The 21335-nt window shown below is 40.7% G+C and overlaps 1 protein-coding gene across 3 annotated transcripts in view; it reads right to left on the bottom strand.

The window, feature by feature from the left end:
• Window positions 1–470: 470 nt before the first annotated feature.
• Window positions 471–21335, bottom strand: part of mlxip (MLX interacting protein) — a 105066-nt gene continuing 84201 nt past the window's right edge. For 2 of the 3 annotated variants that reach the window (XM_056593014.1, XM_056593015.1), the window contains exons 14-17: window positions 9607–9734; window positions 9272–9392; window positions 4990–5119; window positions 473–4388 (exon numbers count right to left, since the gene is read on the bottom strand). In XM_056593014.1, coding sequence (XP_056448989.1) covers window positions 4267–4388; window positions 4990–5119; window positions 9272–9392; window positions 9607–9734 — 501 coding nt within the window. In that variant the 3' untranslated portion in view covers window positions 473–4266. Of the gene's footprint in view, window positions 4389–4989; window positions 5120–9271; window positions 9393–9606; window positions 9735–21335 lie in introns of all 3 variants that reach the window. The other variant, XM_056593016.1, reaches the window with a different exon arrangement.

Below are 21335 nucleotides of genomic sequence, written 5' to 3'. Positions count from 1 at the left end.
CCTCAGGGGATGGCGGCGATGGCTGTGGAGGCGGCGATGGTGCGGCACCTGGTGAACACAGCTGGGCTTGTGTACACCCTATCTTCCCCCCTTGACTGCGCTGGAGGGTCAGCGTCTCCGTGCCGAAGTGAATGGTGTTCCTCGACACATCCACCCTAGCCCCCCGACGAGCATGCATTTCGACGTTCCGCAGCCGCGTCCGGTGGAAATGGTCTCATTGATTAGAGTGGAACGTATCTGCTGCGGTGAAATCGGGCCGTAAAGGCCCGATTCCACCGGACGCGTTACGGCAGCGTTACGGCTGCGGCACATCTTGGCCGCGGTCACCGCAGCAGATAGCTTCCACTCTAATCAATGAGACCACGGGAACGTCTCAGCAGCGTCCCAGGAGCGGCTCGCCGTGCCGCAGCGCTACCATTCCGTAGCATTTCTATTTCTGCCGCAAGCCGTTGCTGAACCGCGTCAATTTCAACAGAGCAGATCGAGCAGGGCAGGAAGAGAAAAAGTAAAAGCCATAGAGCATCCGGTCAATTTTCAAAATAAAACACAATACTCAGCTCATGTAGCCTATCACAACTTCACATCAACATTATTACGTCATGACAGGTGACACCAGGTCAGCAGTCAACCAATCAAGGGGTCTCAGAGGGTCGGCAACATGGACGACGAGAGACTCATTGTCAAAGTTCAGCCACATGAAGTCATTTATGTACCAAATCATCCTTTTTATAATGACAAAGGCCGGAAGGACAAAGCGTGGAATTTAATTGCATTAGTTTTGGGAGTGGAAGGTGAATACATTAGGTTGGAATCCCGGCGTAAGTCGTGGCGAGTTGAGCTGTACTGTCGGTGGAAAAGAGGCATTAGGTTATGGATATTGCACAGGCCATGGAGGGATGCTTTGAGCTCACTGTGTCACTTCATACTCACTGCCAAATGCCACAAACACCTACACACTGAACAATCTGTGCATGCTATGTTAATAGTCCCATCTATTGAATTAAAACCAAAGTGATGGAAACCAAGAGGAAATTCACAAGGGCTAAAATAATCAGTAATCTCATCATTCACCATATGACTGTAATGCTAACCATTACTAATGATACACTTTGGAGCCCCCAAGGAAATAAACTCAAGGCTAGGTGTATCTTTATCCAAGACTATAATAATACAACTGGTAGTAGTGAAGATACACCAAGAACAGGATCGAGCATTCCTGTTGACCTCGCTCATTACTGCCTTTAATATGGGTCTCTGTGATGGTAAGAATTTCTTTATCCAAATCATCAACGAAAGCTTTCCACATACATACATTTAAATACATATATATACATTTACATATAAAGGCTACATATTTATACATTTACATATATGTACATATATATACATATATATATTTATACATATTTATATATATACAGACACATACATATATAATAGATATAGATACATATATTCTGTTTTTAGGTATATTAGTATATTATATTATTAATAACATTTTTTCTTTCAGTGTACAGCTCTTGTCCCGTCCCTGATCTTTATACAAGTAACTAGCAGTGCCAAGTGCCCAACCAACCAGTCTCTTGAAAGCTGTGGAGGAAATGATTAAGGAAATGGTGGGTTAAATTGATAAAAAACGAATTATCAGCTACCCTGAGCTCTGGCAGAGAGTTACTTATTTTGAGTGGCTTTAAATACCAGCAGGACTCTGGCATGAGGTCATGCACCAATACCTAATTTTGAAGATTATTATTATTTTTTTAATTTGCCTTCCTGAAAGAGTAAATCGGTTATTGAGGTTGAACTAGTTGAGGTCAATTTATTAAGGCTGCATCCCGTTTCTACCCCTTACCCCTTCTCCTTCCCCCTTCAAACCTCTCACACTTCCAGTGCTACCTGACCAACACAAGCCACTTGGTCCCTGAAGTAACTAAGGAGGTGATGGATATTGCACAGGCCATTCAGGACGTATACAACTTGCCCCGGGCCGATGGTGGGATGCTTTGTCCCAGCGTTCCAGAGTACCCACGATACATTTCAGTATCTCCAGTGCCTTTTGGAGCTTTTTACACAATGGTTAAAGAAGTCATTATTTTCATTAATGTTTGATCAACAAAAAATATTTATTCAATCATACAGTATTTTTTATATATTTTTTTACTTTTACTATATATGTGTCGGAAGATGTATAAATGTACTAGCTTTGTGTTTTGTCGTGTGTAAATGCAATTTTTCTAAATGAAATAAAATGTCAAGGCAATCTTGTGATTGGTCTTGGAACTTATTAGAAATTGACAAACACAAAAAGTCATACCATCCAACACATCTTTACAGTCTCAAACACAGAAACATAAGGCACATTGCCTTCAAAAGAAGTATGCATTTGATGTACTGTGGAATATCCAATGTTCATTAAAAAAAAACAGGAAACATTTTTTCTAATATAGTATAGTTACTTGTTATAAATGACACTGATCAAAAATCAAAAAATAAATAAGAGTATGCAAGCCAACACAGAGGCCAAACTTTTGTGTAGATTCCCAAGGGACCTTATGCTACGGTCAACCAGGTAATGATTTATTTAGAATATTCTCCATGCTAAAAACGTAAAGCTAATGAAATACTGCAAAAGTAATTATTCCTGTCTACACTTTTTTGGTTGTCCACAGTAGAAATATAACCCCCACTGATGATGAAAAAATATTATCTGTACCTGAATTCTTAAAAAGGATAATCTCTGCAAAAAAACTACAGACGAACTGAGTCATTAAAAAGTCCATTATAATATTTTTAACAACAGCCACTTTGAAATGGTGACCGCCATCATCCTTTACAGACCAGAACATTAATCCCACCAATAATCCCTCGCTGCATTGCTTTTTGCTACACTGTTGGTCACTCATAATAAAATTTTTGAATTCAAGAAATAAATACATAAAACACAACAAGGCACTCGACTGCCTGAGTTCGTAATTTTGAATATTAAAAAATATTTTCTTTAGGTATTTTCAAAATAAAACATCTGATTAAAGGGGACCTATTATACCACCAGGTGTGAGTGTGAATAGCCATACAAGCCGTTTCGAAAATCTGCCCCATATGACATCACTAGTGGGCGTGTCCACCAAGATCGGTGCTGGATAGATCAGTCTACCAGCCTACCCAGTGGACTGAAGTAAAAGATGCAATATCAAAACCTTACAGCCAATAGATTTCCATTGAAAGATTCCTGATTTATTTTGTTCATTTGGTTTCCACCAAAGCATAATAAAGTCCAGCCCTGAGAAAAATAGTGAAGTTGGAGTGACCTCTCCTGTAACACAGAAATACCTGTGTGTACGTCCATATTGGTACTGCAGTTTATGGTTAATGGAAAATTGTTTTTACTCAGGCTACTTATTATGTGGTCAACTGTATGGATAAGTAGTTATTTTTTTAAGAAACGTATTGCATGCCAATATGTCATACAAAAGTGGAGCAGACCATTGGTAGTAGAAAACATGAGTACTTCAGCATTAAAAACCCCAGCAGCTGGTTGGTATAAGCTGAATAAACCCTGAGAAACTAGAGCAAACAACGCCCAACAGGATGGTGCCGTGATGGCTTGGATGAAACAACCACCTTCATCATATGTGAACATCAAAAAATAAGACTAGCATGATCCTAGTCATAACTTATCCTATATTAAAAAGGGTCTTCTGTCTCATTATTTTAGGTACACACAAAAATCTCAGAAAAGCATTCAATCCATTTTCCCTTTAAACTGAAATACATAAAAATACACTTATTCCATTGAAAGAAAGAAATGTTTGGTTTTTATCGTCGTTCTTGAAGCAAAACACACTTATACCAGTGTCCATGTAAAGTTTTTGGTGTTATTCCAAAAATACACACCTCTAAGAAACAGTATTTTCTTTTGTGGCAATATGTGAACAAATTGTGACAGACACCCAAACAGCTATGAGGATGACTATAACAATGACAACTCTTCACAGCCCATTAGGAAAACCTGGTTGACCCACCCGGCGAGCCATGCTTACTGGATTTCACAGTGTTGATCCAAGCTCGGTCTAGCATTGGACTGTAGCCAGGCAATGAGGCCCTTTAAGAACACTTCGAGTAGTTGGCATCCTGGCTTGGCTATGAGTCCCCACAAGGCCCATGGAGCAGTTGATAGCCTGGCTACGAGTCCCTATAAGGCCCATGAAGCAGTCGATAGCCTGGCTTTGTGTCCCCACGAGGCCCATGGAGCAGTCAATAGCCTGGCTATGAGTCCCCGCAAGGCCTCTGGGCACTTCCGATGGCCTGGAAGACTTCTTTGTGCAGCAGCGACGGCTCAGTGAGGATGGAAGTCTTTGTCCCTAGTTGTCGAAGGGTGCTGCAAACCACTGGAATACAAGGACATATGGACATGTCGAGCCATGAGCCGAGCGTAAAGACATTATATAGGTGTAAAACTGCACACACACACACACACACACACACCAATGGGTTCCAATTGTATTCAGTAACAATTAAGTCACTAATTTTTGCAAGCAATACTCTAGACAAAGCTGTAAAAAAGGTATAGGTGGATGGCTCCACTTGTACGCCCCATTGTGTTTCGAAAGCAAACATTTCATCACTCTTCATGAACAACTTCATTTGTAATACATTTTTGGTAAAAAAAAAGAGGTCAAAATTAGTCATTCACTTCAAAATAATGTTTGTGCCTCCATTCTAGGAACTCCCTTTGTTAGCTATAAACTTCTTTTGAGATAGGGATCTCTGACGTCAGGTTGCATCATGGCATCCTATCTGAGGCAGCAATGCTTAGATGTGGGCGTTACAAAATAAAAATCCCAGTGAGCATCATGTCCTGTTAGATGTTGCCGGTAATCCGAGAGAAATTGGTCTTGCAAACAAATCATCGTCATGCAGGCACATGTGTGCGCACAAAAACATACCTAGTGGCCTGAGCCTCGGGGCGGTTTAGAGGGGGATACTTACTAGCTCTGAGCACAGGGAGGGAGCAATGGTGGTCCAGCCACTCTAAGGTGGTCTGACATAGCTCTGCCTCGCATGCCGTGGACACAGTGTTGTTGAAGGACTCGAACAGAGGCTTGATGATGATGCTGAACTGGAACACATTAGATAAGGATCATGACACACACACACACACACACACACACACACACACACACACACACACACACACACACACACACACACACACACACACACACACACACACACACACACACACACACACACACACACACACACTAAAGTTGACACACATTGGCCTTATGCCCAAGCAAAAAGAACAAGATGAAATACAAGGCCCCATTCCACAACGTTTGTTGTTTTGCTTCTTATCCAGGTAACTGAGTCATCTGACCTACCCAGTGCCGGGACACCCATTGGGGTATGTTACGCTCATACCAGAGTCACCAACACTGATTTGATATGAGTTGTATCTATAGCGTAGTTTTTTCTATCGAGATCTATTGTTTTTGCGTTGTCAAGGAAACATCTGGTTTACAGTTGTATTTGATCCTTGTTTTTAATGTTGGATTTGTAAATTGCACTCCTGCAGTTAACACTTCTAATACAGAAGACTTTAAAAAACAAGACCTGGGTAGGAGAAGTTTATCATCAGGGGTCCTACGAAAAACGTAGGAACCCTATTGTATTCGTTAGTAATTAGTATGATTATTTATTTTTTCCTGACACATTCGGCCATATCCCAAAAACGACGTGGCCAAAAGTTGCATAAATTGGCAGGCTTGTAGAACTTGTATTAGTTAGGGATGAAAAGGATGGTCCAGAATTAACTACCAGTGGCGTTATAATATGCACTTTAAGTACAAAATACTAAACTCGCTGATGAAAATTGTTAATCATGCACCATTCGTCATGATGAACAATCCAATTTCGACAACATTCCAATCAATTAAAGTTTATATTACTGTCCCATTTACTGGCAATAGTTTTTAATAAGCAACTATTCACAATCAAAATATTTGTCAAGCGATTAAAAGTGTTTTCCTCTCTTACATGAACAGGCTAGCTAGACAAATGTAGCTTTGCAACAAGAAAACTATCTGCTATGTTTACGGTGTGTAAAGCTATATGTGTTAATAACCAATCAGAGAATCAAGTTTTCAACAATGCTGTGGTATAAAGCTTTAAAGCATCAGCTATCTCGTCCATTTGGAGATCATAAAGATCAATTGTATAAACTATCTAGTATGTATATGGTATGTAAAGCTGATAGTTTATATATTATATCAACTATCTAGTTGATATATTATTTCAACTATCTGGTAGGTAAAGCTCTATTATATCAACTATCTGGTAAGCATTATCAAAGCTCTATTATATCAGCTATCTGGTATGTAAAGCTGTATTATATCAACTGTTACGCAAAGCTCTATTAGATCAACTATCTAATACGTAAAGCTCTATTATATAAACTATCTGGTATGAAAAGCTCTATTATATCATCTATCTTGTACGTAAAGCTCTATTATATAAACTATCTGGTCCAAAAAGCTCTATTATATCCAGTGACGGGCCGTCAGGGCCAGCAAAGCCTTCTCTGCTGGCCTAGACACTTACAGAACAATACATTATTTTTATTTTTATAAAATATATAATTTATACCTTTTAATATATATATATTTTCATTCATTCTATCTATTTTAATAAGTTTGTTCACATAAGTCTAAAGACGTATTTATTTGTTTTTCCTTCAGTTGCGTTGCTTTCAGCGTGATCATATATATATTAGAGCCCTTATCCAATCAGATTATTTCCCTGCGCTGTCTCCGGGTAAAAAATAATCTAGCCGAGGCCTTCAGAATCCTGAGAGAATGCCCTCGCTGTTGACGCTAATGGGGACTATGTTGATTGACATGTTCTTCAACCTATCAGATTTCGAGTATGCCGAGTTGGGTGTATCCTTTTACACGTCTAGGCCTTCTAGCTGGCCTTGTTGTTTGGCGCCATCAGGAGGAAAACAAAAGGAATTACAACTAGCTAGCAGCAAAATTATATAGATCATTAGGTTCCATTTTCTTTTAGATTAGATTCACTTTAATTACAAATGGATGACAAAGGACTGGATATTGCGGCCGATTTGTTGAATAAGTCTTTTCCGAGAAGGAGTCGATAGCCTTTGGATTTTCTCAAAAAAGCTAGAAATCTGCTCTGACCCAGCCGGGCAAAGGATTTGTGCGGCACTTTCAATCCAGCAACTACGAGAGGTATAGTTGGCTGACAGCGTCAAGTGGTCATTGTAATCTGTATTGCTGGGAATGCTTGCTATTTGCAATGGATCGATATGGTGTTTGGAGCCACGGTGGGTTGGGTTTTCCAACCTGAGATGTCTTACAAAGTCGGCATAGAGACACCAAAGTACGGCGGGCCACTTGCATGCAACAGTCTTGTTGAAGACGTTCGGAGACACCCGAGTGGATTTCAACTCAATGAGCAAGTAAGAAGGGAAACAGAGCTCCACAACGAAATCGCACTTTGGTTGATTTGTAAAGCCTATATTAAAGGGACACTGTGTAATATTTTAAGTCATTTATTACCTCAAATCAACGTATTCATTCATAAATAAGTCCTCATTGGTGTAAAATTATCTCTGCCAAAAATCTCACTTATCCACCTTAGCGAAGAATAATTAATATGAAGTTACATAGGACGGGTAAGCTTCATGGAGGCTTCCATGTTCTTCCTGTCTACGAACTGCCGAGAGGGACAAAAAGCACTACGTGGTACAGGAAATGCAAACGCGTTTTCACTCTGAGCCAGCGTCAATGATGACTGAAATAACTCACTATTTTCCTCGAGGAGTAATTACTCATGCGTCATTAGCTTACACTAATGATTCAATGCAGTTTGAAATTTGTTTGAAATAACAAACCTCATCATCACTCGAATGACTCGATGAGGTAGTATTGGATGTCATGACACAGCTTCTTGGCACATACTGCCCACCGTAGTTTTTGAACAAGTGAGCACTATTAGTTTGAATGCAATATACAATTGTACCACTAGATGTGAATAATTTTTACACTGTGTCCCTTTAATATTCTTTTGGTTTAAAAAAAAACAACCTGTGTTCGTTAAAGTAACATGGGATTGTTTTGAATTGGTTCTTGTTTGGTAGTATTGAATATGTATGAATACAATAGTATGAATTGCAAAAGTCCTCTAAATCAAGCACAGGTTCTAGGAAAGAAGCACGTACTTACAGCGTTTTTACTAAATGACGGAAGATTTTTGGCTGCATTCATGGACAGTCGGAAATTTTAGAATCTGACGAATTATTACAGGCTTTTCATATGACATGGGTAGGCTACGTGCGTATTGTTGTGGTTGTTTCGGCTTAAAAAAAAAGAACATTATTCTTAAAGCCTGTTCAGTTGTCAGGTTTATATTGGGTGGTTACATCAACATGGCAATAACCCTGACGTCATTATTAAGTCATTTGAAAAGCGGTTTACTTCAGGATGATTGCATTGAAGGCCTCATGGTAAAAGTCACGGCCCGCCACTGATTACATCACCTATCTGGTCCGTAAAGCTCTATCATATCAATTATCTGGTACGTAAAGCTCTATTATATGAACAATGTGGTACATAAAGCTCCATTGTATCAATTATCTGGAACGTATATGGTACGTAAAGCTCCATTATATCAACTATCTGGTACGTAAAGCTCAATTATATAAACTATCTGGTACGTATATGGTACGCCAAGCTCTCTAATACCAGGGATGCAAATGCATGTAGGGTGAGAAGAAGAGTTAAGCAGTAACATCATAAGCAGATTATGAAGTAAAGGGCCCAAGTTCCAGGAGTTCTCACAGCATTTTATTGTATTGTAATTATAAAATCAATTTTAAGCAAAAAGTTGAGAGGTGAGCTTAAGCAGAGTCTAAACAAACGTGATGAGACACAAACCGGTGCATATCTCGATAATCCGTTTGACCCCTCTATCTAAACATCAAAATTGCATCATAAAGCCACTAGATGGCATTAAAGGCCTTGTCTTCTGAATGAACGCAATTTACATATTTCATGTGAAACACTATCTTCATACTCAGTAAACATGACTTTAAACACCTTGTTTGATTTAAAAAATAGTGACCGGACACTAAATAATTAGTTTATGGGCGATTTAGCGATCAAACACAACTTGGCTGACAAAAGCAAAAAGGTTGAGACATAAGGGTTAACTTTGTGGGTCCTCTCGGGATAAGATGGTTAAAGGATACGATCCAGAACTTCCAGTTCTGCAGTGTGCGGCTCTTCACGTAGGCTTCAAACTCATGCACGTGGTTGAATCGACTCCTTGTCATGGAGACCCCCGTACCAGGAAGCTGCTCCTGACAACGACTGACCAATGAGATGGAAGAGAATTTTTAAATGTTGACTCACTTCAGTGATTATAAATGCAGGTAATTCCATTAGAGGTTATGCATTGTACTCTGGCATGCTGTTCCACATCCTGAAGAACACAGAACCATTAATTATGTTTGAAGTACATCTGGGCACCGACAGAATCAGCGGTCAGTGAACACCAGTATGCTCCTCAGCATGATGAGGTCACCTTATGGAGCCGTTGAGCTCCTCCACTTCCTCCCTCAGCCGGCGCGCCTCCTCCTGCAGCTGCTGCCTGTCCTGCTGCAGCTTGCCCAGGTGCTCCACCGTCTTCTGCAGCGTGGTGGCATTGGTGATCTGAAAGGTCAAGTAGAAATACGGGGTAATCCACCTTTGTTGGACAACTGCTCAGAATCAGATACAGAATCATTAAAGTCACTGCCAACACAGACCCAAGCCATAGCTTTAACCCAGTATATTAAAGTCACTACCAACACAGAGACCGACGGCATAGTTTTAACCCAGTATATTAAAGTCACTACCAACACAGAGACCAACGGCATAGCTTTAACCCAGTATATTAAAGTCACTACCAACACAGACCCACGGCATAGCTTTAACCCAGTATATTAAAGTCACTACCAACACAGCCCCACGCCATAGCTTTAACCCAGTATATTAAAGTCACTGCCAACACAGACCCAAGCCATAGCTTTAACCCAGTATATTAAAGTCACTACCAACACAGAGACCGACGGCATAGTTTTAACCCAGTATATTAAAGTCACTACCAACACAGAGACCAACGGCATAGCTTTAACCCAGTATATTAAAGTCACTACCAACACAGACCCACGGCATAGCTTTAACCCAGTATATTAAAGTCACTACCAACACAGCCCCACGCCATAGCTTTAACCCAGTATATTAAAGTCACTACCAACACAGACCCACGGCATAGCTTTAACCCAGTATATTAAAGTCACTACCAACACAGCCCCACGCCATAGCTTTAACCCAGTATATTAAAGTCACTACCAACACAGCCCCACGCCATAGCTTTAACCCAGTATATTAAAGTCACTACCAACACAGAGACCAACGGCATAGCTTTAACCCAGTATATTAAAGTCACTACCAACACAGACCCACGGCATAGCTTTAACCCAGTATATTAAAGTCACTACCAACACAGCCCCACGCCATAGCTTTAACCCAGTATATTAAAGTCACTACCAACACAGCCCCACGCCATAGCTTTAACCCAGTATATTAAAGTCACTACCAACACAGAGACCCACGGCATAGCTTTAACCCAGTATATTAAAGTCACAACCAACACAGAGACCCACGGCATAGCTTTAACCCAGTATATTAAAGTCACAACCAACACAGAGACCGACAGCATAGCTTTAACCCAGTATATTAAAGTCACTACCAACTAGGGCTGGGCGATATATTGAATATATGCGATGTATCGCGAGATGTTCTCCAGGGGATGTATAAAATGCCCCTGTCGCGAACATCGAATACAAATTGGCACGTAATCTGTTTCTTTTTGCCGCCGCCGGCATACTCAATGTGCGTTCACACCAAACACGACGGGGCGACAAAATCCCATATAAAGTGAACGTAGACGCGTATCGGGCGAATTCTTCGCGAGGGAAAACCAGCAACAAGTTTTGATTTGTCGCGCCACACTTGGCCGTGTACAGGCTAGCGCGTTCACGAGGATTTGTGCTGCGACAAATTCGCTCGAGTTGAAATGTATTTTAATTTCTCGTGATGACAGCCAATCAGCGTTCAACAGCGTGGCCACTGAGTGACATGTGTAACGTAAACAGCCAATCAGCGTTCAACCGTCAAACTCAGTGCAGTGCAGTCCGGGGTGAACTGCAGCATGGAGGAGAAAGTGATTGTTGCCGTTTGCGACTCCCGGAGCTCGATAAATAATATAATATAATTGTATAATATCACGGCTAAAAGCTCTGTGCGCCTCCGACGTCTCTCCCTCTTCCACAAAAGGTAAAGACATGCAATGGCGCAACAAACACACTCACTCCCCCCGCCCGCTGCGAGTCCGCGAGATTCTCATGGACGCGCGTGTGTGACGTAGTCTGGACGGCGCGCTGCTGTAGGTGTTTACCTCCGACCGGCGAGTGAGAACAGCCAGAGAGAGAAAAAAGGATGGAAACTGAGGATTTGGTTTTGAAAAAGAATATCATTGGATCCGTCGTCTGGCAGTGTATATATAATAATTATTATGCAACCAGTTAATAAATAATTAACGGTTTGAATAAATGCTGTGTTGGTAAATCTAACTTGCTGTGATTTTCCTTTTCTTATGTGCAAGTTCTAAATTGTTCCAATAAAAAAGCACTAATGAGTTTAAACAATATGTTGTTTCATGTAATCTACATGCAGACTTATGTTTCAGTAATACTAGAATTATTACTGACGTAACATTATGCCAGACATGGTTGAATCGAGCATTTATGATGTGCTCTAGAGGAGAATCAAAATATATCGAGATATATATCGTGTATCGAGATATAGTAAAAAAATATCTAGATATTCATTTTGGCCCATATCGCCCAGTCCTACTACCAACACAGAGACCAACGGCATAGCTTTAACCCAGTATATTAAAGTCACTACCAACACAGAGACCCACGGCATAGCTTTAACCCAGTATATTAAAGTCACTATCAACACAGAGACCCACGGCATAGCTTTAACCCAGTATATTAAAGTCACTACCAACACAGAGACCCACGGCATAGCTTTAACCCAGTATATTAAAGTCACTACCTACACAGCCCCACGCCATTGCTTTAACCCAGTATATTAAAGTCACTACCAACACAGAGACCGACGGCATAGTTTTAACCCAGTATATTAAAGTCACTACCGACACACAGACCCAGGGCATAGCTTTAACCCAGTATCTTAAAGTCACAACCAACACATAGACCGACAGCATAGCTTAGGGCTGAACGATTTCAGGAAAAGATCGAATTGCGATTTTTCTGGCAGATATTGCGATTTCGATGTTCTTCAGGATTTTCTTCAAATCAAGCTTCAGTGCAATATTCACAATGTACAGTGGTATAAATGAACCGTAATATTTCCAAACATGACATCACACCATTAAAACATTACATATAATGCTGGGACGACGCGTCAACGTAATCGATCAGATCGACGCATAAATTACGTCGACCCGAAAAATGCGCGTCGATTAAAAAAAAGAAAAGAAAAGATGGGCGGCGCCGGAGCGCAGTTGCAACGCGAGTGGCTCCTCAGACTTTCATAAGTGCAAGGCGCCACGCACTCGTTCCTCTAAAGCATTGGTTCTCAAAGTGCGGCCCGCGGGCCAATGGCGGTGTCACACCAAAATTGTACCGGCTGCCAAATTTGTACGGGGTACGTAATCAGTTGTCCGTTGCCAGGCAGCGAACAACAGATTACGTAAGGGGTTGTCCGGTGCCAGGCAGGTTTCAGAAAACATTCCCGCTCATGTTGCCAAAGACGAAATAACATAATACAGATAACGGATCGCTAGATAACACTTTATATTTGTATTGCATTTAATTGTTTAATCAAATTTAAATAGTAAACTGAGTGTTTAAAGTAGATAGATGGGTAGATAGGTGAGCAGGCATTGGTAACCCTTCCTTTTACAGTCCCCTAATTACTAGGTATTTACCAGGTACATACATGGTAAATTATAGTGTATTACTGGGTAATTACCACTGGTAATAAGAAGGTAAATACAGAGGTAGTTACCCGGTAAATACATGGTAAATCATAGTGTATTACTGGGTAATTACCAGTGGTAATAAGAAGGTAAATACAGAGGAATTACAGCTGATGTACCAAGTAAAACCTCCACTATTACCCATCAACTCAACTAAGTAGTGTGTAGTTGTAACTGTTTTAGGTTGGTAATAACTGCGATATTGTGTACTTCCTAGGAAATTAGGCAACCAATTCTTAGAAACACCTATTATCCAAGGTTTATGTTGGTAACAGCCCAAATATAATGATGTACTATCTAGAGTCAGTAGTACTTTCCAATAAAATACTTTTTCTTAGTTATTATTCGTAGCTACACCCATTTAGAAAGGGTTTATTCGATTTACCACTATGGAATTACTTACCTGGTAACAACCTCTGCAGGAACAGTTTTCCTCAAGTGTTATGGTACATCTTCTTAAATACTGGGTACAAAGCCGTTTGTTTCCATGGTATTACCAGGTTCTTACCATACAATTTATAATAGATACATTCCATTATCCATGCAGTCAACACAAACTTGTACCATGTACGTTCTGCGACGTTACCAAGTAAAACACACCAATTTACCCAGTAATTAAGCTGAAACTGTACTGTAAAAGGAAGCCTCGTTTGTTTACATGGTATTACCAGGTTCTTACCATATAATTTGTAATACATTATTCCCTTTTCCATGCAGTCAACACAAACTTGTACCATGTACGTTACCAAGTAAAACACGACAATTTACCCAGTAATTAAGATGAAACTGTACTGTAAAAGGAAGCCTCGTTTGTTTCCATGGTATTACCAGGTTCTTACCATATAATTTGTAATACATTATTCCCTTTTCCATGCAGTCAACACAAACTTGTACCATGTACGTTCTGCGACGTTACCAAGTAAAACACGACAATTTACCCAGTAATTAAGCTGAAACTGTACTCTAAAAGGAAGCCTCGTTTGTTTCCATGGTATTACCAGGTTCTTACCATATAATTTGTAATACATTATTCCCTTTTCCATGCAGTCAACACAAACTTGTACCATGTACGTTCTGCGACGTTACCAAGTAAAACACGACAATTTACCCAGTAATTAAGCTGAAACTGTACTGTAAAAGGAAGCCTCGTTTGTTTCCATGGTATTACCAGGTTCTTACCATATAATTTGTAATACATTATTCCCTTTTCCATGCAGTCAACACAAACTTGTACCATGTACGTTCTGCAACGTTACCAAGTAAAACACGACAATTTACCCAGTAATTAAGCTGAAACTGTACTGCAAAAGGAAGCCTCGTTTGTTTCCATGGTATTACCAGGTTCTTACCATATAATTTGTAATACATTATTCCCTTTTCCATGCAGTCAACACAAACTTGTACCATGTACGTTCTGCGACGTTACCAAGTAAAACACGACAATTTACCCAGTAAGTAAGCTGAAACTGTACTGTAAAAGGAAGCCTCGTTTGTTTCCATGGTATTACCAGGCTCTTACCATAGAAGTTGTAACTGGTTATTCCCTTTTCCATGCAATCAACACAAACCATATATGTTCTGCAACATCGTTCACCAGTAGTTAAGCACTTTAATTGTTGTTATAAAACCCCAAACCACTGTTGATGAAAGACATATTAAAGGTTGGGTATGGAATTTGCTTTTTTGGCCATTTTTGCAAAATTACTTGAAATCCTTATCATAACCCGCTTACAGCCACTGAGTTAGATCAAGTCAATCATCTGTGGAACGGGCAGGGCTCGAAAAACTCCAGCCAATCATTTGGATTGCCACCTCGTTGCATTGGACAGTAAGTACGTCAATCAACGGTCGTACTGCACTCCCCCTCCCCCACGCGCGACCCCTTCGTGCAGTACTCGTGACCCAGAGCAAGCTCCTGTTTGTTGTTATCCTGCGGTAGCTACTGGAACTAGTTAATCCACATTTGGACCTAGCAGTAGAAGACAATTTCCATGGCAGACAAGACGCCACCATCCCCACCACCACCACCACCACCACCACCACCAGCAAAGAGAAGGAAAACTCTTTTTCAGAGAGTAATTGATAATAAAAACGCTGAAAGAGAAAAACGGAAATCAAGAATAATCCTAGGCGCCGCTTTCGAACGTTGGCGGCCACTGAAGGACGAGAAGGGTCTAAAAACCGATGCTTGTGTGGCGGTTGACCTAGTTTAAAAGTTTATACCGTTTATACTCGGTAATACCGGTGTTGAGACGAGTGTATTACTCGTTGTGAAAATGTCCACACCGCAGCAACCCTAGTGAAAACCAGGACTTCCAATACAATTATATGAAACAAACATACATTTTCTAAAAATAGTAATGATTTATGTGACCGTTTAATGTTTATAACATCTGGTGCAACCATAGCCGCGAGAACGTATTCTCAGCAGGGGGTGCTGGAAAAAAAAAACTCAGCCTGCACTAGACTCGCAACTCGTTACATTGATAAAAAAGATATATAGCAGCGCAGCTCAATTACACCAGTGCATGCGCGCACAGTTGAAAATCGATTGTTGTGTTCACTTCCTTCACACCATGGTTCACATCCAGCTGCTCACAGAACAAGTTTAGCGCACCACCGCTACCCTCACATTTTTTCATATAACCTTTTTTCAGCACTAGGTCATATGAGCATTAAATAAATGCTGCGTCTCAAAATGCCTTGGACAGCAGCGAGGATGACTCGCTTTGCCACGGGCCGAAACAGTTCGGAGCAACCACAGCCAGAGCGAACACAGCGGGGCAGAGGAGTGTCAGGAATAGTCTTTGGTGTACACATCAGTACGGCCTATTTGCACTACTGTTTAGTGGCAATGCAGTGTTTTATTCTATGCCTTTTTATTTTCGTATATTATTTCAATGAATACAATTTATTTATTCATAAAAACAAGATCTGGTCTTCCAATCTTTTTTCCAAATATAGGTCGTCTTACAATGGGGTTTGTGTTTATATTCGGACCAATACGGTACAGCGGGCGCTCACAGGACGTTAAGCATTTCCTGGTGCATAATGTGACGCTTCAGAACCTAAAATCCCGTTTCTCCCCGTTGACACGACAACACATAACCGGCGTTTTCAGAAATCTCCACTTCTGCCGGAGTTTTTAGAAATGATCGTTTTCTGTGATAAGACAGGGCCTCGGACAGGGGGTGTTGCAGCACCCCCAAAACCCCTACTTCCCGTGGTACTGGGTGCAACTTACAGCTGAATGTAGTGCCATGTTGTTAAACGAAAACCTACGCTAGCCTGGCTCGCTCTCGCGCATCTCTGTTCGCGCTCGTGCATGATTGCGCGTCCAGGTACTTGGAATGGGTGGAGTCAGAGTCAGCGTTGAAGGAGAGGGGGTAGGACCATTTGAGTTGTGTATTTTCAAAATCTGCTGGCGTTTCGCAAATCGCATACCAAACCTTTAAAATTCTGTTCGGTTTACCACCCAATCGGATTCATCAACATAAGTGCAATACATTACGGGCTTAGTATGTTGAGGACGGTTTAGGACACCGTATCGCGAAAAATCACAAACACGTGTTGTCGCCATCAATGTCTGTGCAACAACGTCATTTACGTTCTGGCTGCTACCTGTTTTAGGGACCGTCAACAAATTACACTCACCGTCTGTTGGCAGAGACGTTACCATGGAATTGTTTCAGGAAATTAATCACAAATATATTGCAATATAGTTAATCATAATGCAGTTAATAGTTTAATATTCGACAAAAATCGACCAAACTATATTTGAAATTATTAATTGCATCCCGTTTAACAATAATGCAATATATTAGCAAAGTTACCTGCAGTAAGTAGCAGCCCACCATTGGCAACTACTACTACAATCAGGTTACAAAATGTATTTTTTTGTGATTTTTATGTTATTTTATGTTTCCAGAAACAATTCCATGGTAACGTCTCTGCCACCAGTCGGTGAGTGTAACTTGTTGACGGTCCCTAAAACAGGTAGCAGCCAGAGAACGTAAATGACGTTGTTGCACAGACATCGATGGCGACAACATGTGTTTGTGATTTTTCGCGATACGGTGTCCTAAACCGTCCTCAACATACTAATGGTGCGTTTTAATATCCATCCGTCTCGGAGCTCCGAGGACGTTGCCTAGCGACACGCACAAACACGCCCCTTTTCCTCGGAAGTCGATCTCGCCATCTCGTTTGAACTCAGCGGTGACCGAGCGAGGCTTCCGAGATAGAATTGAAGATGGATGCGCCCAGTGTGACATTGAGTGAACTGTTTTCATTGTGTTTGGACCGCTTTGGTGGTTTAAATCGCAATTTCAATCACTCGTATTGCTGTAATAACTTACATATGCAGAAGATACATTGAAACATGAAATGAAGTGAAAATTGTAGAAGTTCAAATGGCTGCGTTTTCGTACGGTGAAAACGCACCGTTTCATTTATATTATTTCGTAGTCCTGAAATAATATAAATGAAAATAGTAGTAGTAGTCGGCCAATGCTACCGCAACAATAGCTTTCCGGGTGGCGTCCATGTTTTTCTCCGACGACCTACGCTCAAAACATAATAAAACGATTTTAGTGTGGGCGTGGCGTCCGATCCGAGATCCGAGTCGGCTCGCAGAGAATACTCGAACGCACCATAAGCCCGTGATGTATTGCACTTATGTTGATGAATCCGATTTGGTGGTAAACCGAATATCCGGCGAATATCAAACCGGAGGCTAACTTGCACCTGTTGAGGTGGCATTCTCCGGTAGAGCTGCTCTTTAGCATCGCGCTAACCGGGGCTAACAGAGCCTGTCTCTTCCCGTCCTATTAACTGTACTTATGGGAGAGAGCCCGATTAAATCTGGATATTTTAATAAATTGGGTGTTATAGGTTTTAAACAACATGTCCGAGTTATTTGAATGACAGAAGCTCCGCTAGCTCGATGCTAAAGGGCTAACCGGAGCTAACTGCCTGTCCCCTCCCGTCCTATTAACTGTATTTATGGCTATGCCTTTTTCTCTTTTCAATATGACCAAACACAATGGCCAGAGTTCCAGCATCCTTTCTTAACTGATAAACAAAATAATCTTTGAGTTCTCCATGTTCTAGAAATCTTCATTAATTGACAGTCCTAATGTTTATTTTCTTGTCTTCTGATTCTTGAAGGGGAGATTTGGAGGTACCTGGTCAGGTCTTGGTCAGCCTTCAAATCCCAGATGTGGAGACTGCAGGGATACCTCACAGAGAAGACACTAAAGAGTCATCTCTCATTCATCGAGTGGACTCATTGGTTTGCGAATGACCACAACGATGCTCCCATAGGCAGATTGCTGCATGGCATTCACCACTTATTCAAATTGTAGCGGTTGAAGCAGTCTTCCTTGTGGTCACTTGCCATAACACTGTCATGTGTTTTATGAAAACACTATCAGTAACATTTAAATTGAGTTGATGTGGACGGCTCTTTTTTTTGTCCGATTTCTTCAGTGTTCAGTGCCTGTTTGTGAGATATGCATTGTTTGAAAGATAAGCCTTTGATTTTGTTTAATTTTAATATGTCTTTCATCAACAGTGGTTTGGGGTTTTATAACAACAATTAAAGTGCTTAACTACTGGTGAACGATGTTGCAGAACATATATGGTTTGTGTTGATTGCATGGAAAAGGGAATAACCAGTTACAACTTATATGGTAAGAGCCTGGTAATACCATGGAAACAAACGAGGCTTCCTTTTACAGTACAGTTTCAGCTTAATTACTGGGTAAATTGTCGTGTTTTACTTGGTAACGTCGCAGAACGTACATGGTACAAGTTTGTGTTGACTGCATGGAAAAGGGAATAATGTATTACAAATTATATGGTAAGAACCTGGTAATACCATGGAAACAAACGAGGCTTCCTTTTACAGTACAGTTTCAGCTTAATTACTGGGTAAATTGTCGTGTTTTACTTGGTAACGTCGCAGAACGTACATGGTACAAGTTTGTGTTGACTGCATGGAAAAGGGAATAATGTATTACAAATTATATGGTAAGAACCTGGTAATACCATGGAAACAAACGAGGCTTCCTTTTACAGTACAGTTTCAGCTTAATTACTGGGTAAATTGGTGTGTTTTACTTGGTAACGTCGCAGAACGTACATGGTACAAGTTTGTGTTGACTGCATGGATAATGGAATGTATCTATTATAAATTATATGGTAAGAACCTGGTAATACCATGGAAACAAACGGCTTTGTACCCAGTATTTAAGAAGATGTACCATAACACTAGAGGAAAACTGTTCCTGCAGAGGTTGTTACCAGGTAAGTAATTCCATAGTGGTAAATCGAATAAACCCTTTCTAAATGGGTGTAGCTACGAATAATAACTAAGAAAAAGTATTTTATTGGAAAGTACTATGCTAATTTCTAGATTGTACATCATTAAACTTCGGCTGTTAAGAACATAAACCTTGGATAATAAGTGTTTCTAAGAATTGGTTGCCTAATTAAGTACACAATATCGGAGTTATTACCAACCTAAAACAGTTACAACTACACGCTACTTAGTTGAGTTGATGGGTAATAGTGGAGGTTTTACTTAGTACTTCAGCTGTAATTCCTCTGTATTTACCTTCTTATTACCAGTGGTAATTACGCAGTAATACACTATAATTTACTGGATAATTCCTCTGTATTTACCTTCTTATTACCAGTGGTAATTACCCAGTAATACACTATGATTTACCATGTATTTGCCGGGTAACTACCTCTGTATTTACCTTCTTATTACCAGTGGTAATTACCCAGTAATAGTAATTAGGGGACTGTAAAAGGAAGGGTTACCCAGGCATTTACTAACTGGTAAATGTTTTATATTATTATTATTCACGTTATCCCCATAACATTTAGCTATTACTGTGTAGGGAAATAGATAAATACAATACAATACAAATATAAAGTTAGGAACGCTAATAAATGTAATTTGTAAAATAAGTTTTATCTGTCTTGTCGCGCTCATTGAACAAGTTTGCGAATGTACTTGAACCTTCCCACGTCATTCGACGCGATCATCCGTTGCCAGGCAACGTTCGACACGATCGTCTGTTGCCAGGCAGGTTTGGAACGGATTACTTAAGCAGGGGTTTTTCTAGAAAAAATTCACAAGGGGGAAAACGGAAAAAACGGTGCGGAGCTTTTGAAAATTTGCAAGACAATCCTTGCTTTTCTTCACCCCGCGGCACGACATTTTAAAAACACTGTAAACTAAGTCACCAAACGCTATATTTTCTTTCTTCTCAGACACTCTCAGATTCACTGAACTGATAAATTTGGTTCGGGAGAAGAGATAAAAGCCCGCCTACACTGTAAACTGATTGGTTGACTTACCGATCCAGGCCAATCAGGAGGCGCTGTCACGTTAAATTTGTACCGGGGGCGAAAATTGTACCGGCCTACGTCATCAGTTGTTTACATCTTGACAACCTGTCTGGCAACAGACGACGCGATCGTCTGTTGCCGGGCAGGTTGCAAAAAACATTCGGCTCATGTTTCCAAAAGACGAAATAACATAATACAGTTAACGGATCGCTAGATAACACTTGTTTTTACTTTATATTTGTATTGTATTTAATTGTTTAATCAAATAGCAACAGACGACGCGATCGTCTGTTGCCGGGAAACGGCCGATCGCGTCAAATGACGTAGGAAGGTTCTTGAACGTGTCATTTGACGCGATCGCCCGTTTCCCGGCAACAGACGATCGCGTCGTCTGTTGCTATTCAATGAAACAATTAAATACAATGCAAATATAAAGTAAAAACAAGTTTTATCTAGCGATCCGTTATCTGTATTATGTTATTTCGTCTTTTGGAAACATGAGCCGAATGTTTTTTGCAACCTGCCCGGCAACAGACGATCGCGTCGACTGTTGCCAGACAGGTTGTCAAGATGTAAACAACTGATGACGTAGGCCGGTACAATTTTCGCCCCCGGTACAAATTTAACGTGACAGCGCCTGAGGCTCACGTGCACACTGCCTCATGCACAGTTTCTAGATCCCTCTCTGTTGTGCTGCACGCACGCTACACAGATGCGAATGCGGTTAGGAGCACGTCTGTCTCCTGTGCGCGGTCTTGCTCGCTCGCTCTCCATTCCGGGAGATTTTAAGTAATTTAAAATTTTCGACAAGGAGGCGCTGGGTTGAAACAAGG

The sequence above is a fragment of the Gadus chalcogrammus genome, chromosome 6 (assembly GCF_026213295.1).
Source record: "Gadus chalcogrammus isolate NIFS_2021 chromosome 6, NIFS_Gcha_1.0, whole genome shotgun sequence".
Lineage (NCBI taxonomy): Eukaryota > Metazoa > Chordata > Actinopteri > Gadiformes > Gadidae > Gadus > Gadus chalcogrammus.
Note: the sequence above shows the minus strand (reverse complement) of the source record. Positions and strands in the feature narration are given on the sequence as shown.